Genomic DNA, 24,332 nt, shown 5'->3' with positions numbered 1-24,332 from the left:
TATATAGTTGATATATATAACTTAGTACCCCTTAGTTCTGTTGTTTGGAAATGTCATTATATGCCTACATAGTGGCATATATAAAAACTGACTGCATGAAATAATGCCACTCAACTCGGTCTTATAAATAGGCCCCGTAAGTGAAGATATGTGTGAATATATATATATATATTCTGTAGAGAATATTTCTTGAAGTTTGAAAACAAATATATATATATATATGTATATATATATATATATAAACCGGCCTACGGGCACTATGTTAGAAGGGTAGCCTACGCCCCCATACATCGTTTTAAACATGCCAGAGTTGCGAGGCCTTATGTATGCCCCACATTAAATATAAACCCCACAAGTATGGTCACAAATAGACCGATGCCCCGTAAATGGAGGAATGTGACTGTATATATATATATTTATTTTAAAACTTCAAGAAATAATCTCTACAGATATTATACATGAATTTTATTTAAGAAAACAATAAATGTACATGATGAACCCACAAAGAACAACATGTTTAGGCAGTAATTAAATATTATTAATGGTCCGTTGATGAGATTCATTTCAATGAATGAAACAGGGACATTTATTTTGCAGAGAAAAGATAAGAATCAAACGTATTTCAAGAACAGTTTATAATCATGCTAAATAAAATCTATATATCATTTTAATTTTGGAAAGACATAATGTTATCAATGACTTCCCTGTTAGACTTTGTAAGGATATCCTAAAATTTTATTCAAATAATTTAGTGTTATGTTATCAAAGACTATTTTTAAAATGTCATCTTAATCATTGAAATGTTTGATATGAATAAACAATCCTCATAATAATTTTATACTTTACAACTTGTTTTTGTAGATGCATTATAGCTAATTTATACCCACAAAATGCCATTTTGATGATTTTATAGAAACAATACAGCTTGTAAAGCAGAAAGATGACCCTTGTAAACATTTTATATTGACTGCAATGGAAGAAACTGAAGATATGTTGCAAGGTATAAATTTTATAAGCAATCGTTTGTTCTCGGATAAAGCTAGACATATGTATAGTAGTATGTCTGTACTTTGAAAAATAAATTTTTATTTTTGTACATGAATGCTTCCAAAATACCTTCATGAAATGATATATTTGTATATTTCCTTATCAGCTTCTTCAAATAGCATCATAATATTTTATTTCGGGACATTTTGTTTACTTTACGTACTGTATGCATGAGTTTAATTAACAGAAACGTCCTAGGTAACGACTCTTTCAGGAGTTAACTATTAGATTGTGACAATCTTACCTACTATATATTCAAGGGATTTTTTCGTAATAATTTTTACTTTTTACAGCATATTAAATGATATGTGCAATATAAATGCTGTCATAAAGTTTGAACAGCAAGAAAGACTTCTTGTTAAGGGAGCTCTAAATTGTCACTGTAGTCGACTTGATCTTATTGAATTCCTTTACACTTCCGGTGTAAAATTTTAAAGGTTTTTCTCTAGTCTAACAAAAAAGTTCTATTTGTGATACGTGTAAACTATTAGTTATAAAGATATTTAACTAGTTACATGGCCCCATATAAACGAAGCTTTGAAAATATAACCCGAACTGCAAGGCGAGGGTTATATTGCAAACAACCATTAAAATATGGCCATATAACATGTCAGGAATATTTATAACGAATTTATAAAAAAAGTTAGATTTCTTCACAAATTCACAGCAACCGTGTATATGAAACTATAATACACATCACGATTAACTAATGAAAACCGACGTTACAAACGTGCAGTATTATATATGTGTTTATACACAAAGAACATAAAGTTATCACAATTTTTTTTCAATTTTTAGACATTTCATTGATGCAACCTGATATGATTTATCTCATGGAGAAGCAGCCACATGACCGAGAGTCTCAAGAATACAATAAATGGACAGTTGATGTAATGAGAGCTGCACTTTTGAAGGTGGATGACTATGATGTGTCCAGAGATATAAGTAGTTGTGCAAAATACTTGAATGTAAGTTTCTGAAAATATTTTAAGCGTATATATATCTTATAATGGGAAAGTACATAAATCAATAAGAAATTTAATCAATAATTTTCAAATTTTATCATAACCGGTTGAAATATTTGAAATTTATCATTCTTAAATATAGAACAAGACAATGTTTTTAGCTGGTTTGAAAGATCGTTTGTTTGTGTTTCCTAACAATGCTTCAGCAGGAAATGTGAACCTTAAAAACCCAACATTTAAACTTAACATATTTGCGATAACAGTATGTGTTTTTAAGTCATTTCTGGCATAAAATAAGTGTAGATATTCATGCTGGGATTGTCTTTTTCTTACATAAGCGGATTTGTGAAGCCCATGACATGCTTTATTTTTTATGAACATGAAGTCAAATCTAAGATCAAAACAAACAAGGTATTCGTGTCGGATAAAGTTTAATAAAAATAATTGAATACCGTATTGAGTACTATTTTTTCATAACAATCCTTCCTAAATCTTATTTTCATGAAATTTCAATCAGATGATGATTACATGATGACTATGTGACAAGTTAAAGTGGCAGTTTATGGGCTCATTGTCCATGTCACATTTAATCGCGGATCTTGGACATAGTAAAAAGCGACAAAAGCGACAAAAAAACTGGAGATAAGCACCGCGCTATTATTTAGCCCAATTAGTCTCACCGCACACGCCGCAATTTTGTCATATTTATCGTTGTAAAACGTATATTTATTCCATAGTTATCAGCGTTATTTAGAGACATTTGTGTCGCATGATGTGCGATTTTAAGAGTGCTTAAGTACAAAAGTAGTATTTTTGTAATTGTCTGAACACTTATCAATATTTACATTTACAATTATAACGGCATAGATGCAAAAAAAAATTATCGATTGATCGGTTGTAAATTGGACCTCATCATATGACCGCTTATTCTCCTTCCCGAAGATAGAGCATATAGTCGCCGCCTTGACCGTCCGTCCTTCCGTCTGTCTGTCTGTCAGTCACACTCTTGACAGGTGAATAACTTATAAGTATTGAAGGTTGTTTTAGAAAAAACTTCACAAAGTGATAGTGACCAAATACATTATGTTAGACTCATAACTCTATCTTGCTTATTTTTTTAATTTTCTCCTTTTAGTTAAAATTACGGAAGAGCATTAGTGCCAGGTGTATGTTTTTTATTAACTTAATTATCTCGAAATTTCGAGTTACTAACTCGAAATTTCGACTTACTTACTCGAAATTTCAAGTTACTTATCTCGAAATTTCGAGTTACTTATCTCGAAATTTCGACTTACTAACTCAAAATTTCGAGTTCTTATCTCGAAATTTCGAGTTACTTATCTCGAAATTTCGAGTTACTTATCTCGAAATTTCGACTTACTAACTCGAAATTTCGACTTACTAACTCGAAATTTCGAGTTACTTATCTCGAAATTTCGACTTATTAACTCGAAATTTCGACTTAGTAACTCGAAATTTCGACTTACTAACTCGAAATTTCGACTTATTAACTCGAAATTTCGACTTATATTGCACGATTTTCATTGGTTACCGGTGAAAGCAAGGATTGAATTCAAGATACTTTCTTTCGTGTGTAGCTGTTGCACATTGACAGAGCACCTATGTATTTAACAGAACAATTTAATAGGGTCAAATTGTCCACACACACTGAACATATCCTTCGCTTTTTTGTGGAGGGGGAGGGGAAGGGTGTGTAAAATCACACTTTCCACATTTCCGTGTTAACCGGATGTTTTTTTTTCTAAAGCACACATTATTATTAAATTTTATTATCCATATTGTGTTGATAAAAATTGATAAAAGTGGAACTTGTTATATACATGTTGGGAATAATATAAAAGCATCCGATTTTACAAGAAATATAGTCAGTCCAACAAATTTGACAAAGGCCCCAGCACCCCTATTTTGGCCACTCCGCGATACTTTCCTCAGATGTCCCATATGATTAGTGAAAAGATATGTTCGAACAGGTGGGATACAATACAACGTCTGAAGAACGCCTGAACGTACAGATTAAAGGAAGCCTTGTGTTTTTTAGGTCGGGCGTGTACATGCCATTACTTAGTTTAAGTTTAACTTTAATAGTTTGTTCAGGAACCCGTTTCTCCATCTCCATCGTTCAACCGCACTCCCTACTATATCTTATATTATCTAAACTCTTGGTAACTCATAAATTTGGCCATTCTAGTTACGTTAAAAAGTCGAAATTTCGAGATAGTAAGTCAAAATTTCGAGATAAGTAACTCGAAATTTCGAGTTAGTAACTCGAAATTTCGAGCTAGTAAGTCGAAATTTCGTGATAAGTAACTCGAAATTTCTAGTTAATAAGTCAAAATTTCGAGTTAATAAGTCGAAATTTCGAGTTAGTAACTCGAAATATCGAGATAAGTAAGTCGAAATTTCGCGTTAGTTACTCGAAATTTCGAGTTAATAAAAAACATACACCTGGCACTAATGCTCCTCCGTATAAAATTCTTCAAGTATAATTTTAAATTTATCAATGATTTCTCATTGAAACGACGACTAGAAAAAAGTGCAGTGTCAAATGACAATAATTCTATATCATTTAGTTTCTTAATTGTCCCCCTTTATAATATTGAATAATTTTTGTCCAAAAAATAACCTCTAACCGATAAATCATGTCTTATTGAAACCATACATATTTTTAAAATAATGGTTTTTGAATAGATTTCACACAATGACATATATTAGTGAAGGACTGCAGTGTCAAAAAATCCATTATTCTGCCTCGCTCGATGCTCCGTTTATGACGTTAAATATGTTAAACAATTTTTTTTCCTACGATGGCACAAAGATGACAATTGTGCGTTTTTTATTTATCTTGTGCCCACGAGATACTATGTCGTGGCTACGAGTTGCTAAGTGATGGCCACAAGATAGTTAGGTGGTGCGCACGAAATACTATGTCGTGGCCACGAGATATTTAAGTCGTAAGCACGAGATACTATGTCGTAGCCATGGGTTATTTAGTCATTAAAACAAGATAATTTATTCGTAAGCACGAGATAATTAACCACTCAGATTACACTTTATATATATGATTGATTTAAACTTATAAAATTCATGTTTAAAGTTTTACATGCAACTTTAATTTCTGAAATTACTGAAGATATTCATTTTAAACATGATACATGTCTTTAGAATCATATTAGAAAGTCACTTTCCAAGGCCCATAAATCAGATAATAATTTTGACTAAGTAATTGCCCTTTGTTGGGACAATTCTGTGATAGAATTAGTCAGTATGAACGTACAACGGCCTGTAACCTTGTTTATACGATAACTTGAGAAAGGGTTAGTTCTGGTTTATTTTATTTGATAGCGACATTGCTCATGGCCAGTGGATATCCTATAAGGATGTTTGAGGTCAATGTAACAATGACACATCATGTAAAATCCTTGTCTGATGAATAATTGAGAAGGAATAAGCCATGGGTTCTATAACCTAAAGAGATCATTGCACCTGATCAGTAGATGGCACCAAATTATTTTGAGGTCATCAGGTTAAAAATCAGGGTCACAATGACGCTAAAAGTAAAATCATTGTTCAGTCAATAACTTGTATAAATGGCACTTTGATAGACATGTGAGGTAGGGGAGTCCTTGTCCTAAAGCACATTTCTGGTTAACTAGGAAAATTAATATGAAAGTTGTAATCTGATTGGTTAACAATCTTGTGCGCTCGACTTAGTTATATCGTTTCTACGATTTAGTAACTCGTGGCCACGACAAAGTATCTCGTGCGCACGACTTGATTATCTCGTGTCCACGACTAAGTAACTCGTAGCCACAACATATTTTCCAGTGTGCACCACTTAATTATCTTGTGGCCAATACTTAGTAACTAGTGTCAAGGACATAGTATTTCGTGTGCACGACGTAATTATCTCGTGGCTACGACTTAGTAACTATTGGTCTCGACAAATTATCTCGTGCGCACGTTATAAAATACACACATGTCACCTCTTTGCCACCGTATTTTTTGCGTATAACTTTTAAACTATTATTTCTATCTGATTAAAATTTCATACAATTGTAGAAACTAGGTAGTAGGACGGTAAAGTGCAGTGTTAACGATTCATTACTCTAGTATATCACTTCATTTTTGAATAAAGTCTCTTTATAATATTTAATAATGTTTGTCCGCAGATCAACGTGAAAAGTTTTGAAGGAATTTGAATAAAATTTCACTCGGTGATAGTTACCAGGAAGGGCAGAGTCACTTTCTTTACATAGAGTTGTGTAGTAAACAAGTGTTAAAAATCTTCTTCTCTTAAAGTGCAATGCTCCGAGCTTAATCATTTTGCATGTAGTAAAAGCTGATTCTTGCCATTGGAGTTTAAATGGACTCATTTAGTAATATCTTATTGTGTGAAAGTACAATGTCAAGAACTTAGATTTTTGTCATACAGTATTTCGTAATAGACATATACAGACATTTTAAAAATTATACTGCCTTGATAAAATGACAAGCTCAAATAGACCTCATTACTGATTTTAGATTTTAATATTTCTAGCAATGAATCTCATGTGAGCGATCCATGGCATTCGTGACCTTCATACAGATATATTCTATGGTAAAATAAATGCAGCAAATACAAACATAATTAAAAATGATAATATATTTTTTGTTTAAATCGATCAGACTTACAACTCGGCCCTAGAGGTAAACACACTTTTACTTTCGAGAGATGTCATTAAATATTTGGCTGAAAAACACAGACTTGAAGGGGAAAACAAAGAAACACTAACTGAGATGGAAAGGGAGCTATTCAAAAATCTACAAAGTATGTTCATCGTTTTATTATTGAATATAATGAATGTTAGGTAGCTATCATTGTTGTTTCAAATTTATCACAGAGTATATTCAAATTTTACTTTCCGAATTGATGTTATAATCTATGATATACAATAATAGTTGAGAAATATAAATGTTTATCTTCAAAATCCTAAATAAAAGTGGCCGTTAACTTCACCCGTTTTAATGTTTAAATTGTCAGATTTGCAGAAAACAATAAACGTTAAAGGGAAAAACACAGATAATCCAAATATGCGGATTTTGAGCGACACCTTACGTAAGATGATGATAGAAAAAGGAGACGATTCAAGGGCCATGGTTTTTGTGAAGACAAGAGCTACTTGCAGATCTCTTGCGGAATTTTTGGACAGGGATCTCCAGAGTAGTGGAGTAAAAGCGAGTCCATTATATGGAAAGGAAAATCGTGGTGGAGATGACGGTATGACAATTTTAACTTTCTGTTATTAATGCGAAGCACAAGAGCGGTCGAAAATAATGATTCTTAATTCATTTTAATGAGTACATTAACAAGTGTCAATAAATTTGATATTTAACTTGACTTACCAAACCCCTTATTAGCTGATTTTTCATATTAACGGCAATGTGTTATTTGTTCCTGATTATATGATTTTAATTATTGTAAACAGGAATGACAGAAAGTCAACAAACAGAGATATTAGACAAGTTTCGCAGTGGATTCTTCAAAGTACTAGTATGCACATCTGTTGGGAATGAGGGTATAGATGTTCCCGATTGTAATATTGTTCTTAGTTACGAGTATTCCGGAGATGAAATAACAAAAATACAAATGAAAGGTATTCAATATTCTTCTAGAAAAAATATAACTTGACCATTTAAATTGAGATTTCATTTTTATATAAAAAACTATCACCACTTTATTGATAAATCAGCAATTTGTATTAAAAGTCTAAAATATGTGTATCGGTGGTATTAAAAGTTTTCAAAATAATTTATGCATCATTCAAATTTTCAATAGACCAATCTGAAAACAGTTTTAACCATACCTTTAAGTCGGCATCAATATTGTTTCATCAATAACATTATTATTCAGGTCGTTCTCGTAAGAAAAAAGCGACAACAATCACTATGGGAAGTGATATAGTAGTAGAGCAAGAAATGATCAATACATACAAAGCTGCAATGATGTATAGGGCCATGAATATTGTAAAACAGTTGGATCCAAAATATATCAATATGAAAGTCAATGCCTTCCAAAGTGAAGAAACACATAAATACAGATTTAAAGCGGCAGTTGAGAAATTGAAAAAGGGAAGGAAGTCTGATGAAGATTACGAGATTTTATGTGGAAGATGCAACACTTTTGCTTGTTATGTCTCTGATGTATGGCAGCTTGGACATGATCATATCGTAATTGATAAAGATTTCGCTGACAAGATTACAAGAAAGGAACACAAGAAACCGAATACCTATGACGGACTACACAATAAATACAAGATGTATTGCAGGAAATGCCGAATAGACTGGGGCAACATTGGACTAAGAGATGGTTTAGAATGCATAATCCTAAAAATCATCAATTTCAAGTTTAAGAATTTGCGTACACATGGTCTGAGTACCTACAACAAATGGATCGATGTACCATACGCCGTTCCTGAAATAAGTTTCTCTAAATTACAAGGTAGTGTAATTACTTTCAAATCTAAAAGACGAAAGATCAGTTTTGATTATCATTTAAAAAATAGACAAATATGGTATTAGTTTGTTGTATCTTTGTTACAGTTTTTGACAAGGCATGATGTTGTTGTACTGCTTTAAATAAGTAAAAAGGAGGGGGCTTAATAGACAAAACCGTCCGTTGCTTAAGCGCCGCCTGACGCTCAAAAGCAGTTTAAACTTTTCAGCATTAGTAATTGACATTTTAATACAGCAATTCCAAATGCTAACAAAACTATTGCTTTACTAAAAGCGGAAGTATCATTTTTTTAATCAAGTTTATCACATACTGTACAGTTGTTTTATAACACTGATAAAAACTTTTAAATATATCCCGTAGAATCCCTACCAGTGGAAGTTCTCAAGATGGATAATGAATCAATAAAACTTTATAAGGAAGCTTTGGAAACCGGAAAAACACGTGCTTATACCATTCGAGTTATGGTAGTAGGGCATATGGGTGTTGGTAAAACAACCCTTACTAAAAGACTTTTTGGTGAAAATGTAGATGTTTCATTGGACAATAAAAGTACGAATAGCATTGATGTTCATGTGAGAAAATGCAAAGTCATATTAAAAGATGGCAATTGGTTATCTCTGACTGATGGTAGGTCGTAAATAATTCACGTTTAATCTTATTGTTAATATGTAGTAAGTAAGGAAGAAAGGAAAAAAGTTACATGCACTATGTAACAACGTACGTAGGGAAGTATGAAAGTACATAATTGAGTAAAGTAGGTCTTTACACCGAGGATGATCACTAGACCAAAGTCGTACAATGGGCTCATAAAATGGTGGCCTGAACGCTCGGTAAAAGCAGTGAGATTGAGGTAAGCATACAGTTAACGTTAAATTTATATGTTAAACTAGGCCGAACGGAACCCCTATATAAAAACCACGTACTGTCCTGTTATTGGTTACTTTGTAGCCCTCTCTGTTTAGGCCTGAAAGTCGAAAAAGTTGTTTTGGGTGATGAGTACAATGGCTGAACAGGTACTAAAATGCGTTGTTTTCAGTAAAAGAAGCGCATTCCGAACAAAATTAGCAATGACATCTTGTGCACAATTGTAAATTTGCACGTCAAGAACAACTTCAATTCTTTATAAAGTCGCATAACGAAGTTCTGCATCTTTTTAAAAAACGAGTTCAATGGTCGAACCAAATTTAATGAGTACAATGGCCGAACGATTTTATTGCCTGTCATATTTTGTCAATTTTTTCATTGAATTATGATTGTTTCTCGCTTCATGTCTTTGAAATCATACAAATATAAAATTTGAAAGTGAAAAGTAGGAAGTATAAAATTAAATGAATTCAGTTTGCTTGCTATACATTCTCATCTTAATAGTATTCTGCTTTGATAACACACGTGTACATCAGCTTAAAAGTATTTACAAGACAAAATAAAATACAAAGATGTACATTATATAGAATTTTATTTCACCAGCAAAATATATGTTTCAATAACATACATAAAATTGTCAATTATTTTGGAAATAAAGTCAAGTTTTTTTGTATTTTTTTTTGTATTTCAGACGCAGAAAAAGGTGTTCCTTTAAATGAAAAGCACGTTAACGTATATCTATGGAATATATACATGTAATGTATATTTTATATTTTAATAGTGTGCTTATATTATCGTTAAATACTTCATCACACCATATTAAGTAATTCAATATCTTTACAGGAATTGGAAATTTCTTATGTGTTTATTTGCCGGCATTATAGCAAATCTTATAGAAGACGATGTTCATGTTGTAACGAGCAGGTAGACTAGGGAAAGGCACCCCATAAAATGCTGTGGGACATTGTTTCTAAGTTTCGTCAAATTGTAAAAACATGGGTCTGTAAATTATATATCATACATGAAGTACATAGCTGTCTGATATTTCTACAAACGGCTTGTGTGGCAAAGATGGAAAGAACACAAAGAAATGGTTACATAAAGAAAAAGTATTAGAAAACGAAAAAAAGATATTCCTAGAGTAATATATTGCCCTATTATTTGCAGCGGCATACAATGATCCATGTGTGGTGAGAAATGAACGCATTACATATGTTCCTAAAAGGATTCAGTTAAAGTACAAACTTTATTATCCCTCATGTACAGACTCAATCAAACCGAGTCTGCAATTCTCTTGTAATTTTGTTGTGACTAATGCTTCCGAGGGATCACTTTGTTTCAAGAATTTTGTACTTCCCAACAGCAGGTGTCAAGTGCCGTGTGGCAGCTGTAAAAAGTTGCCACGTACTTCACTTCAGTGTTGTTATAGCTTCTGGTCCTTCGGGATCATTGATGCCAACACTATTAAGTGTTGAGAATTGAGTACCGCTCAAGCCGGTGCTAGTGGGCGTGAGGGATGTTGCACTTATTCATTATCCCTCATGTACAGACTCAATCAAACCGAGTCTGCAATTCTCTTGTAATTTTGTTGTGATTAATGCGTCCGAGGGATCACTTTGTTTCCAGAATTTTATATGTGATCAAATATTATGAAACCCGGCTATAATAGCTCCCTAGTTCAGAAAGCTTTGGACAGATTCTGCAAGTTAGAGTGGGTTAGCATGAAATAACTTGTGTTACTCAAGTTCAGATTTTTTCGAAAACGAACTGCCATATTTTTCGCACTGATGCAGTTTTGCTCCGCCATGGTTGTTTGCTCAGAAACAACTGAAACAAATTAGAATTTAGAAATACTATCAGTTTATTGATGTTAATATAGCTTCCATGTTGAGCTTAACGGTGTTGAAGCTATTTTTTAATTGTACCTATTTAGGAACATATATAATGCGTTCATTTCAACACAAAAGGTACATTGTATGTTACTGCTTATAGAAGATTATGGGGTAATATATTGCTCCAGGGTTATCTAATTTCTTATTTTAAATAGCTTTTCTTTATTAACATGTAACCATTTCTAAGTGTTCTTTTTATCTTAGACATTCAAGCCGTATGTAGAAATATCAGACAGCTATGTACTTCATGTATGAAATGCAATTTACAAACCTTTGTCTTTGCAACTTGCCGAAACTTAGGAACCATGTCAAATAGCATGTATGGGGTACCTTCCCCTTGTGTACCTGCTCGTGACGACATGAAGCTGGTCGTCTTCTATATGATTTGCCATAATGCCAGCTTATAAACACATCAGAATTTCCGATTCCTGTTAAGATATTGAATTACTTAATATGGTGTGATGAAGTATTGAACGATAATATAAGCACAATATTAAAATTTAAAATATACAATCATTTAAATGAGCACCTTTTTCTGCGTCTGAAATACAAAAAAAAACAACAACTGACTTTATTTCCAAAATAATTGTCAAAATGGTATGACATTTTATGTACGTAATTTAAACATATATTTTGCTGGTGAATTAAATTCTATATAATGTACATGTGTGTTTTATTTTTGTATTGTTAATACTTTTAAGCTGATGTACACGTGTGTTATCAAAGCAGAATACTATTAAGATGAGAATGTATAGCAAGCAAACTGAATTCATTTAATTTAATACTTCCTACTTTTAACTTTCAAATATTATATTTGTATGATTCAAAGACACGAAGCGAGAAACAATCATAATTCAATGAAAAAATTGAAAAAAATATGACAGGCAATAAAATCGTTCGGCCGTTGTACTCATTAAATTTGGTTCGACAACTGTACTCGTTTTTTAAAAAGATGCACAACTTCGTTATGCAACTTTACAAAGGATGGAAATTGTTTGTGACAGGCAAACTTGCAATTGTGTACAAGATGTCAATGCAAAGTCATTGCTAATTTTGCTCAAAATGCGTTTCTTTTACCGAAAACAACGCATTTTAGTACCTGTATGGCCATTGTACTCATTACCCAAAACAACTTTTTCGACTTTCAGGCCTAAACAGAGAGGGCCTCAAAGTAACCAATAACAAAACATTACGTGGTTTTTATACAGGGGCCTTGTTTAACATATAAAGTTAACGTTAACTGTATGCTTACCTCAATTTCACTGCTTTTGCCGAGCGTTCAGGCCGCCATTTTATGAGCCCATTGTACGATTTTGGTCACGTGATCATCCACAGTGAGTAAAGAACTAATGAGTTAGGTGCGTATGTATGTAGGTATGTAACAACTTTATTTAACAAGGGTTACACATTCCTATTCAAGGTCGATCTTTTGTGTGGGCCTTACAGCCGCATTTGAACAATTTGTTATAAAATTATAATTATGTTATAAAACTATTAATGACTTCAAAACAAACAATATTTTGTACGATCTTTATTATTATTTCTTTCAACTCGACATTTCTCCACATAATAAGTGAGAAGTTATTTTACCAATTTATGAGCTCTCTCAGTATTGTTATCCTTAAAAAAAACCTGATTTTAGAATTTGGTAAAAGTTTTATTAGTCCCCTACCTGTTTAACCGTAGGGGACTTTAGGTTTACCTTCTGTTTGTTTGTTTGTCTGTCCGTATGTCCGTCCGCTCTCACGGGACAGTAATAATATGGCTAGAGGGACAATAGGTAACTGTTCTTTCTCTTTGATGTAATTCATTCCGTAATGCTTTTATGTGGCTATTTTCTTTTGTGGTAGCCACATTATTACTGTCCCGTAAGAACGTCCGTCTGTCATTCCGTCAGTCCGTCCACAAAACTTGATCCAGCGATTACGCAAAAAGTACTGAAAATATTTTTATGAAACTTGATATATGGATAAATGGCACTATGGATCTTGTGCATGTTTTTTTTTTCTTTTCTTTCTAATTTGAAAATTCTGGTTGCTTTGGCAATAAATAGACAGAAAATATGGCTAATTTAACACATAAACTGGATCCAGAGATAACTGGAAATACAAAAAATATATTTTTATGAAACTTGACATATGGGTAGATTGCAGTCTGGAGATTATGAATATCTTTCTTTTGTTTCTTTGTTGAAACTTTTGGTTGATATGGCAACAAAAAGGCCGAATTTCAAGATTTCTGACTCAAGTTGTTACGCTTTTTCACTATAAGTTATTTATTTCTTAATGTATTTAGTTTAAACTTTAAATATAACTCTGGTCATCAACAACATCATATGTGACATGATTTTCAACTCTAGCACACACATTATCAGAATTACCTCCCATGAACTTAGAATTTGCATGAAAAAAATGTTGTTTTTTTTTAAATTAACTTCTTTATTTCTAAATGTATCTTCTTCAAACTTCATATATTTGTTTCTTATTATTACTCAACATTTGTGAGAAGGTTTAATGCTCTGGCAAGGCTTTTTCCAGAATTATGTCCCCCTTGAACTGTTTATGAGAAATTGGTATTTTCACTCTTAGACTAACGTTTTCATTACTTATAGAATTTACTTCAAACTGCCACATCATAATAATAATATAAGGTTTTTTTAAAATCGAGAATCAATATTTCCGGAATTATCTCTTCCTTAAACTTTGAATTTTTTCTTATTCTTTCTTTCACTTTCTTTTTCCTTCATGGATTTACTTCAAATTCATAAAAAACATTCATTAAAATAAACATAAAGGTAAATCTAGCATCTTTATTTCAAGAGTTCTCTCCTTTTTAAGAATTTTGCTTTAAAAAAATGTTATATTTTAGTATCAGGGATGTTTAAAATTTAAGGTTGGAGTCTCCTACAGTATGTCTGTCTGTCTCTTCATTAAACTGTTTCCTGAGATCACTTTTTCACAAAGATTTTTCCAACAAATTAAAATAGAGAAAAGTTGAAATATTAGTTATACTTATTCATCCTGAGAAAATTGGACCTTTTGATTATCTTTTGTATAAACATAATTTCCTTACTGGGCAGGGAAACTTTTACATTATGACATTACTATGATAAGCACAAACGTACAACTCAAAAGATTTAAGTTCATTCATGTAATTAATTCATTCAATGGTATAATTGAATGGAATGGCCAATGGCCCATCAGAATATAACTGGGTTTCTAACCGGTAGGGGACTTACAGATTGCATAATTGCTTTTTTAATGTAGATCTTGTGACTAAAATTCAAAGTTTTCAATTATCAACAAGGTGATTCTGAAAGAAATCATAACAGCCATATTGTGTCGGAATTGTTGAAATGGTCCAGGGAAAAACACATGAAAAGCAATGAAGATACATTGCAGTCGCATCAAAATGAAGCAGAAACGACACAAAACCGGCAAGAAGAACTATTGTATACTAGAACTCGCGTCGATGGTATGTTTATCGTTTTACACGTATCATCATCATTGACATAAACTTCACTCTTTTTCAACAAATTTTGTTAAAAGCAATACATGAACTAAAATGTCATTTTGATAAAATCAACTCTCAATTAATAATTGTTTAAAAACTGTGGACATTTCGTAAACTAAAAAACAGAAAACTTTAAACTAATATCTGTTTTAAAACTATTTTTCTCTGCGATGTATTTTCGTGTTTTAAATGTGAAATTTATGCTACATGATGATTTTCAACGCAAGACGGGAAAAGAGAGGTGAATGAAACCGTCACAAATTATGAGAATAACGGCACGAGATCTGAAGAAAAAAGCTTCAGTCCTGAGTGTGACCGGGAAGAGGCCAGGAATCTTGAGTTCATGGTACTATTAAATAATTAAGAATGTTTGTATTGTTTTAATATATCAGAAAAAAATTATTGTTAAACGGTCTTCAATTTTAGAAGGCGCTAAACAAAATTACCTTGAGTCATATGTAGTCATCAATTAGCAATCATTTAAACACAGAATAGCCTGCACAAAAGTTGTTTCAATGTATTAAAATAAAGATAAAATCAATTATTGCCTTAGTTACTGCACTATTTTGGGACACAATTTAGCATGCGCGGTCGTCAATTTGACAGCTTCTTTAAAATGTGTCTGCCTTTTATGCCCACCCTCTCCCCGAGCATATACGAGTTAAAAGTACCTGAACCGTCCGTCTATATGTCTTTCTTTCCAAACAACTGTCCGTCACGAGGTTAAACCAGAACGGAAAGTAGGATTTATCTTAAGTACTACCTGTACCAATGCCTACATAATTAACACACTTAATATTTCATAGAAATATCCAAATTATTGTTTTTTATCATTATATGAAAAACTTATGAAAAATATGCCCATTGAAGAACAATACACTTTAACCTTAGAAAATGATGAGTTTTGTGATACATAAATCACTTCTCTATTGCTTGTCCGTCTGTCTGTATGTCTGTCTGTCCGTTCGTCTGTTGCAAAACTTGTCTGAACGTCTTGTCAAAAACTAGAGGTGCAATTTCATTTAAACTTAATAAGAATTATCAATACTAAGTCTAATTGTAATATCATCGGCATTTTCCGGTTCAATGAGTTATTTCAGAGTTATGGTCCTTTAAACATACATGCCCCCGGTCATATAGTAATCAAACCGTCCGTCAGTCTGCCCATCTGCCCGTATGATATTCACCTAAACAGGCAAGTTGATTTTATCTTAAGTTCTACCTGTACGGCTTCTATTTTTTCCAAGTTACTGCATGCACTTTTCAGCATTTTGAAAATGGATATGGTTAACTTAAACTGGCATTTTGGATATATCTTAAGTTCTATCTTTACCAATCGCTTTATAATTTACACACTTAATTATCAATAAAAAGTACATGATGTTATCAAGTTATATAACTTTGCTGTCCATTATTCCCTTTTATTTTCATTTTTATCACTTTAAAATACGACCTTGTAAGGTTTAAATTATTCCTAAATTAAAATATGACATTGTAAGGTTTAAATTAGTTCTAATAACTTTATTGTCCCCCGCCTTTTCGAAGAAAAAAGGGGGATATAGAAATAGGCTGCGTCCGTCTGTCCGTCACACTTTCGTGTCCGGTCCATAACTTTGTCATTTTTTTTTAAAGAATCTGAAATAACTTAGCACAAATATTTATTATAATAAGACAATGTGTCATGAGCAAAACCAGATCTTTACCTCCAGGGTCAAGGTCGCACTTGCTCATTCAAGGTCAACATTGTCTATTTAAGGATATATATCGTGTCCGGTCCATAACTTTTTTATCTTAGAAGGGATTTTGTAAATACTTGCCACAATTGCTCACAATAAATAGAAGATGTGTCATGCGCAACAATCAGTCACCTTCCCCAAGGTCAAGGTTACACTTGGAGGTCAAAGATTAACATAGTCTGTTATAGGGCATATTTTGTGTCCGGTCCATAACTTTTTCATATATCAAAGGATTTGAAAATACTTGGCACAAATAGTCACTATAATAAGACGATGTGTCATGCGCAACACCTGCATCCATACCTCCAAGGTCAAGGTCACATTTTGAGGTCAAAAATTAACATAGTCTGTTAAAAGGTATGTATTGTGTCCGATCTAGAGCTTCTTCATAGTTCAAGGGATTTTGAAATAACTTGGCAGAAATAGTCACAACAAGAAGACGATATGTCAAATACAACACCTGCACCCCTACCTTCAAAGTCAAGGTCAAAAGTTAACAAAGCCTGTTATATGGTATATTTTGTGTCCCGTCCATAACTTCTCCATAGGATTTTGAAAATACTTGGCGCAAATAGTCACAATGATAAGATGATATGTTATGCGTAACACCAGTGTCCCTACCTCCAAGGTTAAGGTCACATGTAGAGGTAAAAGGTTTAAATAGTCTGTCATAGGGTATATTTTGTGTCCAGTCCATAACTTTTAATAGATTTTAGGGATTTTGTAAATACTTGCCACAATTGCTCACAATAAATAGAAAATGTGTCATGCGCAACAATCAGTCACCTTCCCCAAGGTCAAGGTTACACTTGGAGGTCAAAGATTAACATAGTCTGTTATAGGGCATATTTTGTGTCCGGTCCATAACTTTTTCATATATCAAAGGATTTGAAAATACTTGGCACAAATAGTCACTATAATAAGACGATGTGTCATGCGCAACACCTGCATCCATACCTCCAAGGTCAAGGTCACATTTTGAGGTCAAAAATTAACATAGTCTGTTAAAAGGTATGTATTGTGTCCGATCTAGAGCTTCTTCATAGTTCAAGGGATTTTGAAATAACTTGGCAGAAATAGTCACAACAAGAAGACGATATGTCAAATACAACACCTGCACCCCTACCTTCAAAGTCAGTGGTCAAAAGTTAACAAAGCCTGTTATATGGTATATTTTGTGTCCCGTCCATAACTTCTCCATAGGATTTTGAAAATACTTGGCGCAAATAGTCACAATGATAAGATGATATGTTATGCGTAACACCAGTGTCCCTACCTCCAAGGTTAAGGTCACATGTAGAGGTAAAAGGTTTAAATAGTCTGTCATAGGGTATATTTTGTGTCCAGTCCATAACTTTTAATAGATCAAGGGATTTCAAAAACACTTTGCACAAATAATCACTATAATAAGACGATATATCAGGCACAAAACATGGGTCCCTATCTCCAAGGTGGCACTAAGAGGTCAAAGATTAACATAGTATGTTAGAGGGTATATTTTGTGTCCCATCTATAACTTCCTTATAGTTCAAGGGATTTTGAAAATACTTGGTACAAATAGTAAAAATAATAAGACGATATGTCATGCACAACACCTGCACCCCTACCTCCAAGGTCAAGGTCACACTTAGAGGTCAAAGCTTAACATGATAGATTTTTAAATTCAGTGTTTCATTTTATTTCTTTAATAAATTTATTGTTGCATTTGCAGATCAAGCATTGATCATAATTTTGGACTGAAAGTACTTAGATCCATACCTCAATCTTTTGAAATAGCACAATTTTATGCTTCATATAAAATTTTCCCGAGGCGGAGGACGTTGGTAACTCTGTTACAAATTCTTGTTTATTTAATGATGCTTTTCATATTTGGTATATATCCTTCAATGGTCCTCTAACTTTTTGTGGAGATAGTTGTCACTTGGGTCAAGGTCATTTGTGTAATAAAAATATAAATTTAAACTTTCTTGCTTATACAGCCTTATATTTGAATTGATGTCTTTCATGTTTAATACAGAAATGTTTAGAGAGTTCCTCTTCATTTGCCTTCACTTAGGGGTCATTTGGATCAAGGTTAAGGTCACCAATATAAAAAAAATAGTTTTTACACTTTTACATTTGTCACTTTGTTATATCGGCTGATGTCTTTCATATTTTGTAAGAACATAAAATGGAGGAATCTTCTTCCTTTTCATGGAGTTAGGGTCAGTTTGTTCGAGGTCACTAGTGCTAAAAATAGATTTATAAATTTTTACACTTTTGCCCATACAGCCCTTATTTTTTGACAGATATATTTCATGTTTGGCGGGACAAAAACTTGTATTGTATTTTTCCTTTAGATTATGTAAGGGTCATTTGGTCAAGATCAAAACAGCCAATAATCGTTATCTACACATTTGATTATACAGCCTTTAATGATTTGCCTGATACTTTTCAAATTTTAAAGGATAAAACTTTCAAGATCTTCTTCCTTTGGATTGAGTTAGGGGCAGTTAGATGAAGGTCATATGTCCTAAAGATAGATTTAAAACTTTTGTCTATACAGCCTTTATTTATGGACAGGTGTTTTCAAATTTCTAAGGAAATAACTTGCGCGGCTTTTGATTGAATAAAATGTCAATGCGCCAATTATAGATTTTGACATATTTGCTTTTACAGTCTTTATATATATTTTTCAAATTTGGAAGAAGCATACCTAGGATGGTTTAGTGTTTAGAATCTGAAGGTCAATGTCAAATTTACAAGCACTAGACTTTTTACACTTTTTCTAATACAGCCTTTGCATAGTTTTTTTACCTATGTTTCATATTTACAAGGAACATACCTTAGGTGGTCCTTTAAGTTTGGATTTCGTTTGGGGTTACTGGGTTCCAAGTCAAGATCTTTTATTTATTGTATTTGATACAGTTTTATTGGTAAGTTGAATATTTTTCAACTTCATCACAAGCAATGATTTGCCAAGCTATGTTTTTCACATTTTCACAGTTGAAAAATCAGTAATTCTGTCAAGATTATATACCTGTTTCTACATTTTTTAACTCTACTGCAATTTCATTGAAACTTTACATGATTGATCGGTACCTAAAGTACTTGTGTGTGCATATAACACGAGTTTTCCGATTGATTGGTTTGGGTCGAGTTATCGCCCCTTAATAAACTATTATTGCAGCATTTTTTGGCTCAATAATTTAGTCATAGCTCTGGACCTCTTATAATAGTTTATTCTTATAGTTTTGTCCAATATAAGTGAAACTTTACAAGATTGATTGTTAGCTCAAATTGCAAGTACTTTAGCTCATTACACGGGTTTTCCGGTTGCAGGATTTTAGACCGACTTATGGCACTTGAATTAAAGGTGTTAGTAAAGTTTGTACGGATAACTCCACTTACACCACTAATGCAATTTAAATCAAACTTTAAAGGAATAATTGGTAGCTCAAAATCTTGCGGATACTTGAATGGTTTTTGGTCGAGTTGTAGCACTCGAACAAAGATGTGTTTTCTTTTGTGTTGCCAGCTACGCAGAAGTTTGATTGGACTACTCCTCAGTCGGAAACCAAAGGTGCAATTCCATTCAAACTTCACTGGTACTATCGGTACCAATTCTTGAGGGATGTTGCACTTATTCATTATCCCTCATGTACAGACTCAATCAAACCGAGTCTGCAATTTTCAAATAATTAATGGTTCCGAGGGATCACTTTCCAGATTTTAATGTGCATATTATCGGATTTATTCTGTTCAATGACTTTATCATGGTAAAAGCCCTTTAACTTAATTCTTAATCTTCTTATACCACTGGTGCATAGTACACGAGTTTTTAAGTTGAATAAAAGAAATTACACCCTGTAATGGTGTGTGTTTCTCCGGCTACACAGTAGCTGCAACAGAAAATTGGCTATTATGAGTCTACACATGTGATCACTGATCGCTCTTATTATATGTGACCTCTTTTCAGTTTTGATCAATATCAAGATTATAAATATATAATACAGGGTTACATAATTAACATATGTTCTAATTATATATACTATTTCAAAATGCTCTGTAAAGTCACCAAACTTAAGGTGTCCGTAAACCTTTACACTTTTACCGTACTGCTGTTAAACAGGAACAAATTAGGCATTAAGTATCATGCATTTAAAGAATTAAGATTCAAGACTAGTTATCTTAGTTTAATTAGGGGAAGAATAAGAAGTTTGGTGACCTTAGAGGCCATCTTAAAATGTCAAACATTTACAAGGTCAAAACTGATATTGAATAAAAAAAAAAGTGAACAGTTAAAAATAAAAAAATAAAGAAATAATTTATCAATACAGCACACAAAATGAAATATAAGAAATTTAAACATTTACCTACATTTAACAGTAACTTATTAAACCCATACAAAAGTTTTCGTCTTACACTATCGCGAACCAAATTCTCGCATAACCTCCAAGATTATTCAATATCTATAAAATAAACGCAAGGAAACGAAAACACTAGACTGTAGTGAAAAGCAAATATAATTATGTATAATTGACTTTTATCGTCCTGAATATTTCATGACATAATATATGCAGATTTTTTAATGGAACCTTGTTATTCTCTTACCATAATGCCTCTACAAACAAATTTTACATGATACGTGTTATGCTAGGACTAGAGAACGGTACTTTCAGTGACCACTACCGTTTATGAACAGGCTCAATCAAACCGAGTCTACAACATTTTGAGTTTTGCTGTTCAAGGGAAAATATAGACATTAATAATGTCGTGCTAAACGATCTTAAGAGATTGAAAATATAACATGTCGATACACGCCGACACTTAACGGCCTCCACACGTCACAAGTCACCGTATTGTGACACTATAACAGAGAAAAAATATAAATTAATTATATTATTATTATTTAATATAATTAAATTGATACATTTATTTTCCATGGACATACATGTTATTTCATCCGTCAGCTTTTTCTATTTGTAAAATGAGGTATGTTTCTTCACAGACACTGATTCAAGATACAGTAATAGGAAGTATGAATGAGTCAAATGTGACCGAAGATACCGCAGACCTGTCTGTCTGGGACTTTGCTGGTCAGCATATTTTTTATGGAACTCATCAAATATTTCTATCAAGAAGAGCAGTATATCTCCTGGTCATTGACCTGTCTAAGCATGTTGACAGTGTCGTTGAAGATGACTGTTTTATTGGCACGGACGGAAAAAAACAATATAAAATTTCAGGTTAGAATTGTCAATTGCTGAAATAATTTTGTCAGTTGTGTTATTGCTACAGTATAAAGTTAACTACGTTTTACAATCATTCATGTGGTAAATGTTTGTAAATGTTTATGTTTTAGAATTTGTAAAGTTTTGGCTGAACTCAATACATACATACTGTCCATCGAGTACTTCTAAAGAACCACCTGTCATTTTGGTTGGTACATTTGCCGATAAACTGGGCAAGGTATATATATATGGATATTTTTACATATCATATTAACAGCATTTACCTTGATAGTTCACTAATAGCATGCATTTGTTAAATAAGTGCAAACAGTTTACAGTTTGTCTTGTACATGATAACATATTTAAAAGTTTATCTCGGATCATGAGACTCATGTTTATATCGATATTTTACTCCTTTCACGTCCGAAATATATAAATTTTATGCATTATAATGTGTTTAGAATGTGGCAAAATTATTTTTTACAGAATTGAGATAGTTTTAATCGTTCCTATTGAAAAGGAATTTTGAATATGTTTTATTTTTATAAAGTCAGTGTTAAATATCCCTTCTTGTCTATTTAACATTTATACATGCATGAACGATATATTTTTTTTTGAAATATTTTTATCATGCGTTCCATTTGTTACTATGTTTTGTTGATTTTTAATAAATGTTTTACGAAAGGAAAGGGAAAAGCATGCAGACAAAATTTTTTCTGACTTGAGAGAAATGCTTACGGATTTTGAAGAATTATATGAGCACTTGACGCCAGGGGACATTCCAATAGATAACTCAATTAAAGACCGAAAATGTTGAAGTGCTTAAAAAGAGGATTGTGGAACTTTCGGCAAAAGAAGGCAAAGTTATTGGGTGACCCATATCCTGTGAGATGGATTTACTAGAAAAATCAATAATAAGCTTTAAGAGTAACTAAGGATTCCGGTAAGTTCGCTTTGTTTATAAGTTTCATTCAATTTGAAATTATCTAAGCAAATATAATAAGATATAATTCGTTGTCTGTTTGTCTTTTTTTGCGCATTTAATTACAACGGATGTACCAATTAAAATGCAACATTTTATTTTAACCTTATATTGTACCATTTAATTTGACATAAACTACCAATTTTCCGTTATACTTGATACTATTTCCACGTTGTATTGTTGATGTTTAGCGTTAAATTATGTTATCTTTTTTTCTGAATTGCACCTTCTGCAGTTTATAATCAGTTTCTTCTTGTAATGAAGATTTCAGAATAACATGCAACAATTCAGTTATTTGTTGGTATGTGGTTATTAATAAAGCGATTCATTTGTCATTGGTAAACTTGTGATGTATGCATTTTAACTATAAGTTATCTTGCATCTCGCAAATTTATCGTTCAAACTTATATTGAAGCATTAAAGCAAGCACTGTATTAATTATTCTAACATAAAACTGTAAATTCAGCATTTCATCAAAGATTGTATAATTTCATATCATCATATTTTATTATGCCTCCAACATAAATTGGCTACTGCATATAGTGTTACCCCGTTCTGTCATCCCGTCATCATCGGTTTTGGTATATTATCTTGGTAACAGTTGCACACATTCATCTCTTTTTTGACATATGGATATAACATAGAAAAGGGCAGGTAACGTTCGAATTTGGTCTGATGACTTTTGGCAGAGTTATGCCCCTTAACTTGAGAATTTTTCCGTCTCCGTTCATTATGTCATTAACAGTTGTACACATTCGAGTAAAATTTGTCATATGGATACGTCAAAGAAATGCGCGATCAAGTATTCAAATATTGGTCATTCGTGTTGATATTCAAAACGAGAGTCTATGACACTATAACTTTAAATATAATGTAAGTTTTTTTTAGCTTTTGTTCATAAACCTCACCCAACCAGTTGCTACAATTACAAATCAAACTTGAACATATCGATATGCCATAGAAACGGCAGGTCAAGTTTGAAATTTGCTCATAGTTCAATGATTTTTGACAGAGGTATGCCCCTTAACTTTGAAAAACTAAGAAATTTAAGTTTATTTTCTCCCAAACAATTTGACACATTCAACTCAAATTAACTGTATGGATATGTCATAGAAAAATGTGTTGGTCAAATTCGAATTTGGTCATGTTTCAATGAATTTTTTGAAAGAATAATACTTCTTGAACTTTTAGTTTCCTTTCATTATCTCCCTTACAGCTGTGCACATTTAACTCAACTTTTACGTTTGGATACATTAAAGGAATGCGCATGTCAAGTTTGAATTAGTTATGGTTCAATGAATTTTGGCAGAGCTATGCCCCTTTCACTTAAGAATAATGGGAATTTTTAAGTTTTGCGTTCATTATCTCCGAAACAGTTAACGTTGTACATACTCAACTCAAATTTATTACATGGACATTTCATAGAAATAAGCTGGTGCGGTTAGAATTTGTTCATGGCTTGAGTAATCCCTCTTGAACTTCGAATAAAATAAGACATTGTTATTTTCCGTTAACTTTACTCCCCAACAGTTGACACTGTCAACTCAAAAATTTGACATAAAAAAATTTAGGAATAAGCGGCCCCAATTTAAATTTTGGCATTTGG

General features: G+C 32.5%; 1 protein-coding gene across 1 annotated transcript; it reads left to right on the top strand.

Annotated features, from left to right (window-relative positions):
* Positions 1–917: 917 nt before the first annotated feature.
* Positions 918–22,585, top strand: LOC132741506 (antiviral innate immune response receptor RIG-I-like). The gene is made up of 12 exons (XM_060729693.1): positions 918–1,000; positions 1,846–2,015; positions 6,699–6,840; positions 7,054–7,290; positions 7,499–7,666; positions 7,924–8,511; positions 8,887–9,153; positions 14,589–14,756; positions 15,023–15,141; positions 21,522–21,759; positions 21,876–21,982; positions 22,430–22,585. Exons 1-12 carry the CDS (start codon positions 973–975, stop codon positions 22,559–22,561), a joined length of 2,364 nt encoding a protein of 787 aa, XP_060585676.1. The 5' UTR covers positions 918–972; the 3' UTR covers positions 22,562–22,585.
* Positions 22,586–24,332: the final 1,747 nt, after the last annotated feature.

Source organism: Ruditapes philippinarum, unplaced genomic scaffold (assembly GCF_026571515.1).
Source record: "Ruditapes philippinarum isolate M1 unplaced genomic scaffold, ASM2657151v2 ctg13900_1_1_1_1, whole genome shotgun sequence".
NCBI lineage: Eukaryota > Metazoa > Mollusca > Bivalvia > Venerida > Veneridae > Ruditapes > Ruditapes philippinarum.
The sequence above is the reverse complement of the archived record's forward strand: the minus strand, read 5'-3'. Positions and strand labels throughout refer to the sequence as shown.